Source organism: Castor canadensis, chromosome 10, assembly GCF_047511655.1.
Source record: "Castor canadensis chromosome 10, mCasCan1.hap1v2, whole genome shotgun sequence".
In the NCBI taxonomy this organism is placed as follows: domain Eukaryota; kingdom Metazoa; phylum Chordata; class Mammalia; order Rodentia; family Castoridae; genus Castor; species Castor canadensis.
This window is the reverse complement of record NC_133395.1, coordinates 139,882,191-139,896,678: the sequence shown is the minus strand read 5'-3', so window position 1 is coordinate 139,896,678 and position 14,488 is coordinate 139,882,191. Positions and strand designations below refer to the sequence as shown.

General features: G+C 47.0%; 1 protein-coding gene across 2 annotated transcripts in view; it reads right to left on the bottom strand.

Annotated features, from left to right (window-relative positions):
* Positions 1–14,488, bottom strand: part of Lmcd1 (LIM and cysteine rich domains 1) — a 55,946-nt gene that overhangs the window by 20,216 nt on the left and 21,242 nt on the right. For both annotated transcript variants that reach the window (XM_020176882.2, XM_020176883.2), the window contains exons 2-3: positions 6,032–6,120; positions 1,929–2,184 (exon numbers count right to left, since the gene is read on the bottom strand). In XM_020176882.2, the coding sequence (XP_020032471.1) occupies positions 1,929–2,184; positions 6,032–6,120 (345 nt within the window). The remainder of the gene's footprint in view (positions 1–1,928; positions 2,185–6,031; positions 6,121–14,488) is intronic.

Here is a 14,488-nt window from a genome sequence, read left to right as displayed (position 1 = left end):
CCTGGTACCCCAGTCACAAGGGCTTTGTGGCACATCTGGGTCCCAGACCCTACCCACAGCACCTCTGGCCTGGTGGATGGCATAGCACCAATGGTTATCATGCCTACCGAGTGTCCTGGTGTGTGGTTGGATCTTGAGTGTCCCTCCAGGGGCCATGTGTTAAAGGCGTTGTTGGGAGTTTGTGGACACTTGGAGAGGTGGGGCCTAGTGGGAGGTTGTTAGGTAATTGGGGGTGTGTCTTTACACAGGGTAGTGAGGTCCTGGTCTCCCTGTTCTCTCTGGTGAGTGGTCACTGGGGATGTCCTTGAAGGGGTTGTGAGACCTCCGTTTCTTTCCTTTTTCTCTCTCTGCTTTCTGGCTGAGGTGAGTGGCTTTGCTCTATCATGGGTCCCTACCATGATGTGTTACTTCACCATAGGCCCAAAGCAAAAAGGCTTCGGACCTAAACCTCCAAAACTGTGAGCCCAAATAACCCTTTTCTCTGTATAACTTGATAAGCTCAGGTACTTTGTGACAGTGACAGAAAGCCAACTAGGTGTTAGGATGTCAGGGCATGACATGGTGTCTCCCCTCATGGACTTCCGTTTACTCCACTGTGAGAAGAGATGAGAACTAAGCTCAGAGATGCATAAGGTAATTACGGCTTGCAATAAAAGCTTCCAAAGAAATAGAAAGAAAGATAAATGTGCTAGGAGAATGGTGGTGTCTATTATAAGTTGGAAGGTCAGGGAAGGTCTGTTTGACACCTGCCAGCCATGTGAGGAACAGGGAATGAATACTTCTAGTACAGGGCACAGCAGGTGCCAAGCCTGAGAAGACGGCAAGAACTTGGCATGTTCCAGAACTGGAAGGAGAAAGTCGGTGTGTTATGAGGTATTGGGTGAGGGGCGGAATGGGAGCCGAGGAGGGAGCCTGCAGGGTCAGGACCCACAGGACCCCAGACACTTCCCTTCCCTTCCAGGAAAGACCAGGTATGCAACTCTAAGGATGCTGAATCTGGGTTTTTAAATCTCATTACTTGCAGACATTGTCTGGTCCCTTGCCAGTCCAGCTATGCTCTGGGGACATAGTGAAGCAGCAGCTTCACTTGGGAGCGTGTGTGGAGGCAGAACCTCGGGAGGCCTGGGTTCTCCTGGGTGCACTCTAAGGAGCTGAGGATGGCGCTCATGCGTGTGTAAGTGTGAAGTGTGCGGAGCCCTGATCCGAGGAACTGCTTCTTAAAGATGGCTGCAGGTGGAGTCACCCTTTCTGCATGGTTGAGCCTCTGACTCAGTGGCCTGGAGTGAGACCTGGCATGGGGACATCTTACAGGTCCCAAGGGTAGCCAATGGGTAGCCACTGTAACCTGGTGAGTCCCTTGTTATCTCTCTAGGCCTATGTCCCTTCTTCCCTCCTCATGGTCTCTCACCATTTGCCCAAGACTTCTCTGGGTACCACTACCCCATGGTTGTGAAAAACCAGTTTGTTTCTCCTTTCGAAGATCTAGAGGTTTGAGTTTTTGAGGAGAAGGGAGGACTTTTTGTCTGCTTTCCTCCAGGTGTGGAGAGGCCATGCCTCAGGCCATTTTGTGGGGAAAGGAACACCTTGCAAATTGAGAGGATCACTGGGAGAATTCTGAGTGATGAGCTATCCTCTGTTCAGAAGTGAGGATCCCCAAGGGGACAACGCATGCCCCTGTGCTAGAGCTGAGAGGGGCCTTTGGGTTCGTACGAACACCTCTACCCAGTTCACGGATGAGAAAGACTGAGGCCTGGACAGCCTTTGCGTCAGCATCGTGACTTAGGAGCAGAGCTGAAACCATGGCCATTACCACCATTTTTGTTCCATTGCCGTCCTGCTCCCTCATCTTTGAGATGCAAGAATCCACGACACACCCAATATCTACGTGGCTAGAAAAACAATCGCTTGAGCAGAAGAAGCCCTCTTACCAGTTTCTGGGTGACGCCCGGGGGAGCCCACTCGTAGGTGACGGTATCAAAGGTGGGGTCTTTGCCAGTAGCAATGGGGTTAGTCATGATCATGCGGTTCCTCTTGTAAATCCGGATGCCGTCCCCGCCTTTCACCCGGGCTGTGAGGGTGCAGTACCTGGAGCCCATCAACAAGCGGCCAATTTTCCGGTCATCTTCTAGGTCGGAGCTGAGGCAGTGGTCCTCCTGGCTGCATTTGCATGACTTGCATATTTTCCTGAGATGTGTGAAGAGGGGTGACGAGTGAGATCAACCTTGGCAAAAGAGAGGCGGTCTCCCCTGCAGCATCTTACCCTTTTGAAAGCAAGTACAAAGTCTAACTTTGGCAATTTGGAAAAGCTAGCCACAGACAAAGGGTGACCTGAGAAGAAAAGGCCTCAGGGTTGGGGATCTTTTTGGGAAATGCCTGTCTTCCCACCAGTCTGTCTACCTGTAGGGAATGTGGGAGCAGAACACTGAGGAGCTTGTAGTCAACATTTTTTGACTACCAAAGAAAGAAAGAAAGAAAGAAAGAAAAAAAAATAGTATGTTTTCCTTCTGGCGGTCACTGTGGCAAAGGCTGATTCACTCATTACCCATGTTCTAAGTCTGGATCGTGTGGGGGCGGAGGCCTGAACCCGGCCTCTTTTCATAGATAAAGTTTTATTGGAACCCAGCCATGCTCATTCATTCACGCATTGTCTGTGGTTGCTCTGCAGTTAGAATGGCACATTCGAGTAGTCACAACAAAGACCATCTGGTCGACAAAGCCTAAAATAGTTACTACCTGTCCCTTTACACAAAATGTTTGCTAACTACCTGCTCTAGGAGTTATTAAAACTATCTCTCAAGGTTCAAGGGCCTCACAACTTCTTTTAAACTCTTTAGCGTGCACAGCAAAGTGAGAATCCAGTGGAAATGTTCCTCAAGCAACTTGTGGACTGGACCCAGAGGAAAGGCAGCAAGCTGAGAAAAGCCCTCGAGCTAGAGATTGATATTGCCTGGAAAGGCTTTGTCAGGAGCCTGGAAATGGATCTCAGGAAAGTTCAAGTTCACTTGAAAGCCTGATCCTGCTCTTTAACAATGAAACAAAAGTGTTCGGCTGCTTTGTGTCATGCTGTGAAGGCTTAGAAATCCAGAGTTCCTCAGTGGGAGAGGAAGAATGCTCCCCTCCCTTTTCTGCCTGTCACCAAGGGTGTGCTGTGCTGTGTCTCGGATGTGATTCAAGGGCTCCTTAAGTAAAGTGAGGAATGTCAAGATCAACCGTAGGATGGAAAGGCCTAAGCAAGAAAGGCTTTGCTGCAGAGCCCTGATGGTCTCCCAGCAGACCAGCCTGAAGGAGGCCTGTCCCTCTGTACGCTTAGGTAATACAAGTGATCACACATCACGACTACAGATTGCATGGCTGGTGGACATGGGCTTTGCTGGCTTATATCAGTGGCTCCTTAAGCAAGGCCACTTTTGTCCCCAGCATGTAGCAATGTCTGGAAACATTTCTCATTGTCACAGGGAGAAGGGAGGGTGCTGGCGTCATGTGGCTAGAAGCCTGGGACACTGCCAGCAGTCCACAACCATAGCACAGCCCCCCCACCAAAGGCTCACAATGCCCAGAGTGCTAGGTAGAAGTGCTCATCTAATGTGACCAGATGGAGGCCCTGTTGCAGCCTTCCAGGAGTTTACAGCTGGAGTAGCAGAGGGAGAGAGAATCAGAGGGAGAGAGAATCCTTGAAGCAGGATAGGGTTGGGCCATGCGGCCCCATGTGTGAGCAGGGATACTTCTGCTGGCCCTGTCCAGCTTCCCAGGATGCTAATAGGTGGCTTATAGACAAGGTCTCCATGCTCAATGGTCCTGAGTTTGGGGAAGAGTGGTTTAAGGTTAGCTATTGTTCTTCAGTGAGAGGTTCTTCCTTGTCTTTAATACCCCGATGTACAGTGTTATTTGAGACACTTGTAGTTCAAGTTTACATTCAGTGTTCAGCAATGTGAGAAGTATTGAAATAGAAGATTCCAGCACTACAAAAGAGAAAGGACCTTAAGCATGCTGCAGGGGAAGAATAAGAAATCTTTTCTTTTTGGTCTCATGAGAAGGGGTTGCCTGTTGTGCACACTTAGGGGGTTTTGTTCCTGTCCATACCATTCTTTTGCCTCTCCCTTTTAGGAGCCAGACCTGGAGGACAGGTCGGGGATAGGGCTAGTGGCTTCCATGTGGAGAGTGAAAGGAAGGGAAGCGGGAGGAAGTGAGGACATCCCAGTGTGGAGAGCTCTGATTGCAAGTCTTTTATGTCCTGTTGACTCCTTCCAGGCACCCAGATTGTAGGTGACATAGATGCATTCTCAAAGAGCCTCAGTGGTCCTTAAATGGCCATTTCCACTCTTTGCCAACAGCCTCGAATTGCATTCTGTCCGTGATGACCAGTCAAGAGGCTTTCCTTTTTACACCAGGTTGGCTGGAACTTTGGTTATTTAAAGATCTTCCAAGCAATTGACTATGGAAACTGAACTGAACGTTTGATGGTTTCCTCTTTAAGGTTCTGTGAGATCATTGCTTCAACATGGGTTGAATTTAAGTTCCTACTAGGGTTGTTACCCCAGAAGACACCACCTAATGTGCAGGACCAACAATCTGCAGTCTGTCTTTCTCAAAGTCAGATTCACTTGGTGTTCAAATCACTTGTAGAATGACAAAGCAATGTAGTGATTAAGACCATGCAGAGAGTTCTGAATCTAGCCATGAGGAATGAGTCCAGAATGCTTGGCTGACTCGGGGAGGGGTGTGTGTGTGTGTGAGACTTAGGCAACATTTTCTCTCTGACCCAAGAACTTTACAGAGTCCTCCTGTCTTTGAAGAGTTAAAGAGGAATCAACACTGTCTGGGACTCTGACAGGAAGTAGATTTGGGACTAGTGGGGTTGAAATGGAAGGTAAGTTGACTTTCCTCAAGGTCACAAAGAGCTCAAAGGGCTGGAACAGAAATACAGGGAGCTCTCCTGGGAGTGTTTTAGTTGTGGGAAGAATTTTTGCAGGGGGTGGAAACCTGGATTGCATGACCTTGGAGGTCCTTTTGAAGACCACATGGGTTCCTCTGTGGTGCGGGACTGTAGGGCATTGAGCAAGGAATGGTGTCCTGCTTCCAAAGCTCACAGCCCACTGTGTAGCAGGATGGTTAAGAACACAAGATAGTAGTCCTGAGTGCAAATCCTGCCATTTAGTAGCTGTCTGCCCATTACCCCCTCCCCCACCAAGTGTCCTAATCTGTAAAACAGAGATAGCAATATCTACTGCTTAGGCTTTTTCAAGATAAAGATTACACTCAGCCTATTAGTAAGCACTTAGTTTTGTAATTGCTATTTCCCAACAGAAGTCAGCATGAGAAAACGGCTCCCCCACTGAGTGCCCAAGAGGACTTTATAGCAGAGTGAACAAAAGCTCTGGATTTTGCTACCTAGCTCTACAGAGCTTGGCCTCCCTTTCCTGGGGCTGTAGGCCTTGTACAACTCCAGGGGTGTCATGCACCTAGACACTGACACCACTGCTGCTGGAGTGTTGTGCAAAATGGCAGCCTTGCACTTGTTATCAGAGCCCTTGATGGAAAAAAGAGAGACAAACCCTGTGACTCCAGCTGTTCCTATAGTCCTCCTGGTCAGATAAGAATATCAATCAGGTCCTGGGTTTTAGTGCTGTGGACAGAATGACTTTCACTTCTGTCCCACAGGCTAATTCTCGATTAAACCCACCCACAGGGATGATGGTGCAGTGGGATAGAACACTTAAACCCCAAGGAGAGAGTCTTATTCCAAAGGAATCCCTGGCTGGTCTTCCCAGAGCAGTGCTGCTGGGCTTGGCTTGGCTTGGAGTCTCCACCCTGAAATGGTTTATGGGGTGCTAAGCTCCTACTTCAGAACTTTGTTCCCTGAGGACTTCTTTCTTGTTTCTGACATGATCCAGGCAGGAAAGCCATCCCTCTGCAGCTGCCCTCCCCACAATGTGTGCAGCCCAAGAGGTCCAGCAGAAAGAACGACCTGGCTTCTTGGAAAGGACAACCAAGAAAGGAAGGAAGACAGAGGCCCCAAGACCCAACCCATTACCTCCACGAATGTGGCTCGAAGCCCGTACACATCCCTTTGCATCTCAGACAAGCCACACCTCTTGCTGACTGCTGCTGGCCCAGGGACATCTGGAAAAGGAGACAGAAAAGAGTGTGTTTTCCTTCTGAACGCCTTGGACTGGGGAGGTGTGACCTCTACAAAACTTGGCATACCAGCAGAGGGACTGCGTGGGGTTCAGAGGGCTCAAGATCAATAAACCACACTAACTGTTTACCAGGAACAGAGAAGAATGGCTGGGAAAGGGGCCATAGGGCAACAAGTGTTGAAGAGTGGGGCCCCTTGCTATAAAAATACAACTGGGGCTCATTGTGTCACAAAATGCCAAGCCTGCTGGAAAGACTCTTGTGGGTGGCCAACTCTTTTTCCCTCTCCCTTGCCACCCTTGAGCCTTCAAGGGTGCATGGAACCTTCCAGCCAGTGTCTCCTCTCCCTTGTTTATTTCTGATTTATTGTTAGGATGAGACTGAATCAAAGCTACAAGCACCAACGAATCTGCATGCAGCCAAATGTTTATGGTCAGAGTAGCATAACTTAAATAGTTTTGCTAAAGTATGGAAAACCTCATGAGCATTTGGAATCTCCTTTGGAAGGAGAACGATAGAATGATCCACAAGATGGTATTTTTATTATTATTATTCCTTATGAGTCAAAGAGAACAAAAGTGAATTTGATTATCATTGCTGTTGGCTGTCACATGGGGTCTTCACACCAGCACCAATGCCTGGGAGCTCACCAGAAATACAGACCCTTGCATCCTACCCTGGTCCCTCACTTCAGAATTGGCCCTCCAACAAAATTCCCAGGAGGCTGGTGGGAATGAGGGTGTGGATCTGCAGACTGAGAGACTGGCCCAGGTTCCTGCTGGGTGTGGAGGACTCAATCAGCTACTGACGTGCATGGCTACACTCTTCATTCAACACCCACATTGAATCGTTTACCATTTAGTTTACATCTACTCTGTACCAGGCACAGGGACTACCAGGCACAGGGACTACCATAGGGACTCAGGTGTGCCCTAAAGGATGAAGGAGCTGAAGAAGGAAATACATGCACTTATCACCTGACCTTGGCGGCAGAAGGCTGGGGTAATGGAAGCCACCTGTCCTGTAACAGCAAGGCATGGGCTTTGGAGCCTGAGACACATGGATTGCAAGTCTAGTTTGTTGGCTGCTCACAGCTTATTGGTTGCATGGCCTTGGACAAGCTGAGCCTCACTTTCCTTACCTGCCAAATTGGTGTCAAGACAATATATGTAAAGTGCCAGGCCACATTAGGCATGGGAAACAGAAATGGTTTTGCATACAGACATCAGAATCACAGAGGAAGGTGGTGGTGTACACCTGTAATCCTAGCACTTGACAGGCCAATACAGGATGACCGTGAATTTGAGGTCATCCTGGTCAACATAGTGAGACTCTGTCTCAAAAAAAAAACAAAAAAAAAAAACAAGAAAAAAAGAATAAACCCATATGGGAGGTCCACGGATGCTTCTTCTGGTGACTTTGGACTTGGGCCATGCAAGGTGAATAGGCAGGAAAGGGGAAGGAGAGGATGCCTAGCAGAAGGAAGGGCCAGAGGTAGGAAAGATGGTGTGGTAATCTGAGCATGCTCTTTGGGACATTACTAGTTTCTTCCTGTTTGCTTTGAAGAGGGGGAAGACAAGCTATGAAATCTGTGAATCCATCCTCATTGCCAGTGCTAACATTTAAGGAGAGAGACGGGAAGAAACAGTTATCCTTCACAGTCCCTTTCTTCTGCACTCTAAATATCATGAGAATATGTTCCCATGATAATACTCAGCTGTAGACCTCTCGCTTGGCTCTTTTTAATACACACATCTTCAGGGAGTAAGAGCCGTGTCGCACGTGTGTGGAGGGAAGCACGTGTGCATTTGTACCTGGTCAGTGCTAGCAAACCCAAGTTCAGTGTCAGTATTAAGATGACTCACCACTGACACATGGCCCAAGCTGGGGAGCTTGGATTCACAGCCAGAACTTTTCTCCCTAAGGCCATTGGCACGGAATGTGACTAACGCCCACCCCCTCTTCTCAACGCCTTGAATTTTACTGGTTGAAACAGAACAATCTTTCCACACTTAGTATTTGAACGATTTCAAGTTTACATTGGGAGGTACCCTTATGAATAAGGCTTCATTGTTGGAGCATTGCAGACCTACCCAGAGGCCTGGAAATGAGATGTGGAAGCATGTCATAAGTGGCATGGCACCCTCATACCCACACATAATTGTTCTTCCCATAAGAGCACGAGTGGTCATCGTACGTGGAGATCAGTCGTGACACTTGGCCTGGAAAGCTGGGCTGTGGTTATGCCACCCGTCTCAGGGTCTGGCTAGGAAATAGTGATGTAAGTCAGTGCAGTATTGCAGAGCATCAGCCTGTGATGTGGGGGGACCAGCCTCATGGTGCCAACTCTGCATTTATTAGCTGTACAAGTGGAGGCGAGTCATTGCTTTGCCCAGCTGAAGTTTCTCCTTTGTAAAATGAGAAAACAGGCCTGAGTCAGGGATGCCCACACTGTATTCTGTAGGACTCTCAGTTTGTGAGATGTTGGCATGGTTCTTGGTTGTTGGCACGAGAGAGGAGCACAGGATCAAATAAAAATGGTGGGCACCGGATGTGCAAAGCTTCAAAGTGTCAGACTGTGCCTGAAGCATCAAGGGAGGATGAGGGCAGGCAGGTATTTCAAATTGTGAGACCCTGGTTTTGGGGTCTGGCTGGTCTGGATTTCAGTCCTAATTTTGTTTATTTCTTTTGCTCTAGTTGGGCCAGTGATTGTTGAATCTCAGTTTCCTCCCGTCAATAGCAATCCAGCCTGGCTCACAGGGTGCCGAGAAGATAATAGAAAGGACTTAGGATGCGCAGAGTGTTTGCTGTCATTACATTTTCTGCAAAGTTTGAGAAGCCTTGAATTAAATGTCCTCAAAACACTTTCCCCTTAGTTTAGCATTCTAGGGGATTTCTGAGGAACTATATTTTTTTCTAACTGTACACCTAATAGTCTCTCTTCATCTCTAACTTTGGTTTAAGTGTTGCCTCTCTGATTAGATCAAAGACACCTACTTATGCCTCTTAAATAGCTGGGATTAAAGGTGTGAGCCACCACACCTAGCTTTTGATTGATTAACTTTTTGAGCAAAGCCTCTCCTAACCGAAAGAGCCCACTGTAGCCATAGACATAGTGATGCAAAAGACCTGGCCTCCTTGGACAAGGTGCAGGAAGCAGTTGGTCTAGCCTTCATCTTGCTACTGGGAGAGTTTCCATGGTGACAGAAATCCATGAGAGAGAAAAATTAATGGCTTTGTAAGGGAGAAATAGATTTGAGCCATCAGACCACACTTGCAGACAGTTCCTGGCTATTTAACACAATAGTTATTTGTTCATTGCCTGCCATCCATCCAGGAGCCGGCTGGACCCAGCTATCTTCTATACAGAGAAAAAGATGATCTTATTTATTGAGGAAGGGAAACCCAGCCAGAAACAGCATTCCAAACAAGACCCTCTGGTTTATCAACAGTAGGTTTCGTGATGCGGTGTCCAGGTCTGTTGACAGAAGGCACTGGGGCTCCCAGCCTCTTGCAGTAACAGAACAGAAGCGCTTCAGAGGAACGCTGCCCTGAAAAGTGTTTTTGGAATGTTGCGTCTACTCCTGTCCTTCCTCCTGAGGGGAGGGAAAAATGTTTTGGCGGTTTGCTTTGGCTTAGGTTAGTAGGATGTGGTTCATCTGATATTGCAGAACTGAGTTTTATCAGGGACTTCAAAAGTTTCTCTCCTTTGAGCGTTTGTCTTCAGGTGAAGCCCAGGGTATGTCTTGATGGGGGAAAGTGTCACCAAGAACAATGTAGGATGTAGAATGTAAAGGGGAAAATACTGAGCACTGGTGACTCATGCTTGTAATTCCACCTCCTTGGGAGGTGGACATCAGGAGGGACATGGTTCAAGGTCAGCCTGAGCAAAGAGTTAATAGGATCCCCTTCGTGATCAAAAAGCCAGTCACAGTGGTGAATGCCTGTCATTCCAGCAACATGGGAGGCTGTTAGTAGGAGGATTGCAGTCTGAGGCCAGTCCTGAGCAAAAAAGTCAAGACCTTATTTGAAACATAACTAGAGAAAACCAGGGCTGGGGGCAAGACTAAAGTGGTACTTGCCTAGCAAGGGTGAGGCCTGGAGTTCGAACCGAGGTACCACAAAAATATAAATAAATAAATAAATACAGGAAAAAAAGAAATACAATGTGGAGTTTGTGATGAGCACGGGTTGTACAGTTTGAAAATGGGGGCTTCTTCTCCAGTTCGATTCTTCTTTCTGTGTGACTCAATTTCCTTCTCTGAAAAATGGGTCACCCCTGACCTTTACGTCTCAAGAGGGTTGCTGTGAGGATCCTGCAAGATTACAAACGTTTTTTAGCATTGTTTTAAAAAATTATCCAAAACTTGGAAATAAAGCAGAAAGGTGACGGGCATACCCTCTCAGTGTCTTTCTAGATATTTTGGGGACCTGGTGCTCTCTTCTCAAATAACTCACATGGACCACAAATCTATCCCGTGTGTAAAATCACAAACGCGCTTGGTGCTAGGAAAGAGAAAACAGGGTGCTGTGTGGTTGTGCTTGGGTGGGGGATTTGGCTGGTCTGAGCAGGTATGGCAGTGTTACCTCTCTAATTAACCACCTACTCTGATTAGCAACAGTTCCCCTGGGATCTAAGTCAAGTGCATATTCTGCTTCAGCAAGTCTGGGCTGAGCCTAACATTTCGTAGTTCTGACAATCTCCTCGGGGAAGCCAAAGCTGCTGGTGCATGGCCCATACTTTGAGTATCGAGGGGCTACAATAGTGGTTCCCAAACTTCTCTGCACATCAGAACCCCTTGGGGATCTTTTAATACTTCCAAAGTGCGGGCTGACCCAGCGCGTGTTAGCCTCTGTCACCGGAGGCCGGTCAGAGGCATCAGGATTTTTGGAAGCTCCCTGGGGAATTTCAATGTGCAGACAAGTTTGACAAACACTCAGCGCCACTTATGTCCCCCTCCCCTCAGCTGCTCCAGCTTAAGCTTTCACAGCTCCCAGCCTGCTAATTCCTTCCCAAGCCCTGGTACACTGTTCTGGGAATATAAATTGGTACAGCCATTGTGGAAAACAGTATGAAGTTCTTCAATAAATTAAAAATAGAGCTGCCATACAACCCACCAATCCACTTCTGGATAGATACATGCAAAGGGAAGGAAATCAGTACTTTGAGGCATCTGTACTCCCAGGTTTATTGCAGAATTACAATTACAATTACAATTAGACTATCCAAGATACGGGAACAACCTAAGTGTCTGTTATCAAGTGAACAGATGAAGAAAATGTCATGTCTCACACACACACACAGGAAGCTTACGTGCAACAGCCTTAAAAAGGAAATCCTGCCATTTGTGACAACACAGATGAGCCTGGAGGACATTGGCTTAAGTGAACTAAGCCAGGCACAGAAAGAAATACATGTGATTTCACTTATATGTGTAATCTAACAGTCAAACTTGCAGAAACACGGAGTAGAATGTGGGTTGACAACGGGAGATGTTGGTCAAAGGGGACTGAGTTTGAATTATATAGCATGAGTAGCTTTTGGAGATCTAATGCATTTTAATTACAGTTAATAATACTGTATTGCATAAATGAAATTTGCTAAGAGGGTAGATTTCAAGTGTCATCACCACAAGGAAAAATGTAACTGTGGGGAAGTGTTAAGTAGGTGAATTACTTTGACTTGTTCAAAATGTGCACAGATGTCAAAACATCACCTTGCATACCTTCGATTCATACAATTTTTATTTGTCTGTTATTCCCCTGTAAGGCTGAATAAAGACCCCTTCTAACACTCAGCCTGTGGACTGTCATTCCCTATGACAACAGGAGGGTTTCTCAGCAATATGACTTTGGCTGCTGTCATTTCATCTTGGTCACATTGGCACTAGCACAAGCTGCCTCACAAGTTTAAGTGCCAAGGGCACTTTCTCCTCACAATGGGACAGAAGGGAAACCACAGCCCTTCCTCTTCCCAGGAATGTCACTGGCTGGCTGCCTCCCTTCAGGGCTGTCACTGACATTGAGACGCTGCACCCCTTCCCTGAGGCAGGGGTGGCCCCACAGCAAACAAACTCCAGGCCCAAGGTGGAGGGGCTGAGACATCTTGCCAGGTGGTGGAGCCCAACCTGGCCCACTAAGACCCTGAAGGTTACAAGCTACATGAGAAGTCATTGCTTATTATTTTTATTTTTTTCTAAAAAGCACGATGCTTTGGACAGTGGTCTGAAAGGAACACTTTTCCTACTTCACCAATTAAGAACCCTGGGGTCTTACAAGGGTCTGTATTCCTACTTTTTGAAGCTTCCCAGCAATTAAAAAAAATGAGTTGCCCTCAGGATACATGATCTTCACAAAAATAAATCAAAACACCAGTACACTGTCCATAGCTTAAAGTCTACACTTGTAGACTCGTGGCCCTTCCTGTACGTAACCTCTCTGCTCAGCCCCTCCCCCTGCGACAGGTCCTGTGTGCCACCAGAGAAATTGGCCAGGGGGTGCCAAACTCAGGGACACTGGGGAAGGCGAGCTAAGACCCTCTCTAGCTCTTTGCTCTTAAACATTAGGGTGATCTTTCACACCCTGTTCCAGGATACATATGTTTTCCAGTGTTATATAAACGTAGGGCTCCCCATCTTGCTCTCTGTTTATCTTCTGTCTTCTTCCTCATTCACCTCCTCAAGCTTTGGGAAGACTCAAGCTAGGGCTTTAGGCTGTGGCCCAAAGGATCTTGGTTACCCAAGTATGGGAGGAAAGAGCAGGACATATAGGCCAAATTCTGGAGGGCTCTGTCTTTGGATCAGCATGGTCTGGTTGGGGGACCCAGGCCAATAGCCCATAATTAAGGAAGGAGGTCAGAAGAGCAAGTAGCATGTACAGGACATCCCAGACTATAGGGTCGATGTTCTCATGATAATTTGATTTAGCATTTGATTCTTTTATTTGTTAGTGTATTCCTGTTTGTGCACATAATAGATGCTCGAATATTCTGTGAACTAAAATGGTAGACAAGTGAGGGCCCAACCAGGTGTGGGGATCTTCAGAGGAGGAAACAGAGTTCAGAGACATGGTGCACATCTGACTTTGAGCCTCCCAAGGCAGTCAGAGGTGAGGATGACCCTCCCTATAGATGAGATCCACAGCTGAGGAAGTTTAAACAGCCACTATGCAAGCACAGATGGTCCCCTTGTCATTTTGGGACTTTATAGTATGGTGAAAAAACAAATGCACACTCAGTAGAAATCACACTTTGCGTTTTGAATTTTTTTCTGTCCCCTGGGTTGGAGACACTCTGTCTTCTCTCACAATCCTGGCAGTGGCAGCAAGCCACAGCTCTGAGTCAGCCTCTCAAGTGCAAAGGCTACAGTGCTTTGTGTTACTGAGCTGTGAAGTTCAGCAGGCTACTATTAAATGCACTGCAGACTTCTGGTACTTTCAACTTGTGATGGCTTTCACGGGCAGATCCCCTTCATAAGTTAAGGAGCATCTGTACAGGAGCCAGGACACTAGTCCAACACTGTGTGACCTTAATTCCTTCAGGCTACAGGCTGGCTTGGGTGTATTTAATGTTCTCTTCAACTTTGGGGGACACCTTGTTATCCCTGCTTTATTGATCAAGGAACCGAGAGCAATTTTCCCTAAATAGGAGGAGGACTGTGTAGAGATGCCTGCTGTCTTTCTCCTTACTTGAACTACCTTTCCCCACAGTCTGGCCTGAGTTCTCTACCATGAGGTAGAAATGAATCACGAACATGACTTCTAGAACTATGCTGAGTCTCTCATAGATAGCGACCAAGCTCTCATCTGCATTACAGAACATATGACAGACATTCTTCAGAGAGATCTGTGCATGTACATTTAAGGTTTCTACCCTGGGGGAGCTCTGTGGGCATTTCAAGTGCTCCTCTGGACAAGCATGGATATGAATAAGTCCCTTCAATTTAGATGCCCTTTCCCTGAAGTGTTTAATGAGGATAAAAATGTACAGACTAAACAGACTGAGGTCAGCCCTACTGATCTAGCACTTAGAATTCTATGGGCAGAAAACTTGTTTTTTTAAAATCCTATTTAAAGAAACAGACTAGGCCCACAATTGGTGGGTGACCAGTCAATGATAGCAGCGCCTGAACAGGAATGGCTTCAGGGGGAAAAGCATTGATTATTTTTCTTTTGTTCCTACTAAGTGGTTTGGGTGTGCTCGGTTTTTCCTGTGGACTGGGTGTGTCAGAAAGAGTCATGGCTCAAGTGCAAGACCCTGAGTTCTAACCCGAGTCCCACCAAAAAAAAAAAAAAAAAAAAAAAGTCAAAAAGGTGTAGCTCCTGACGCAAGGCATATCTAGCACTCCAAAATACA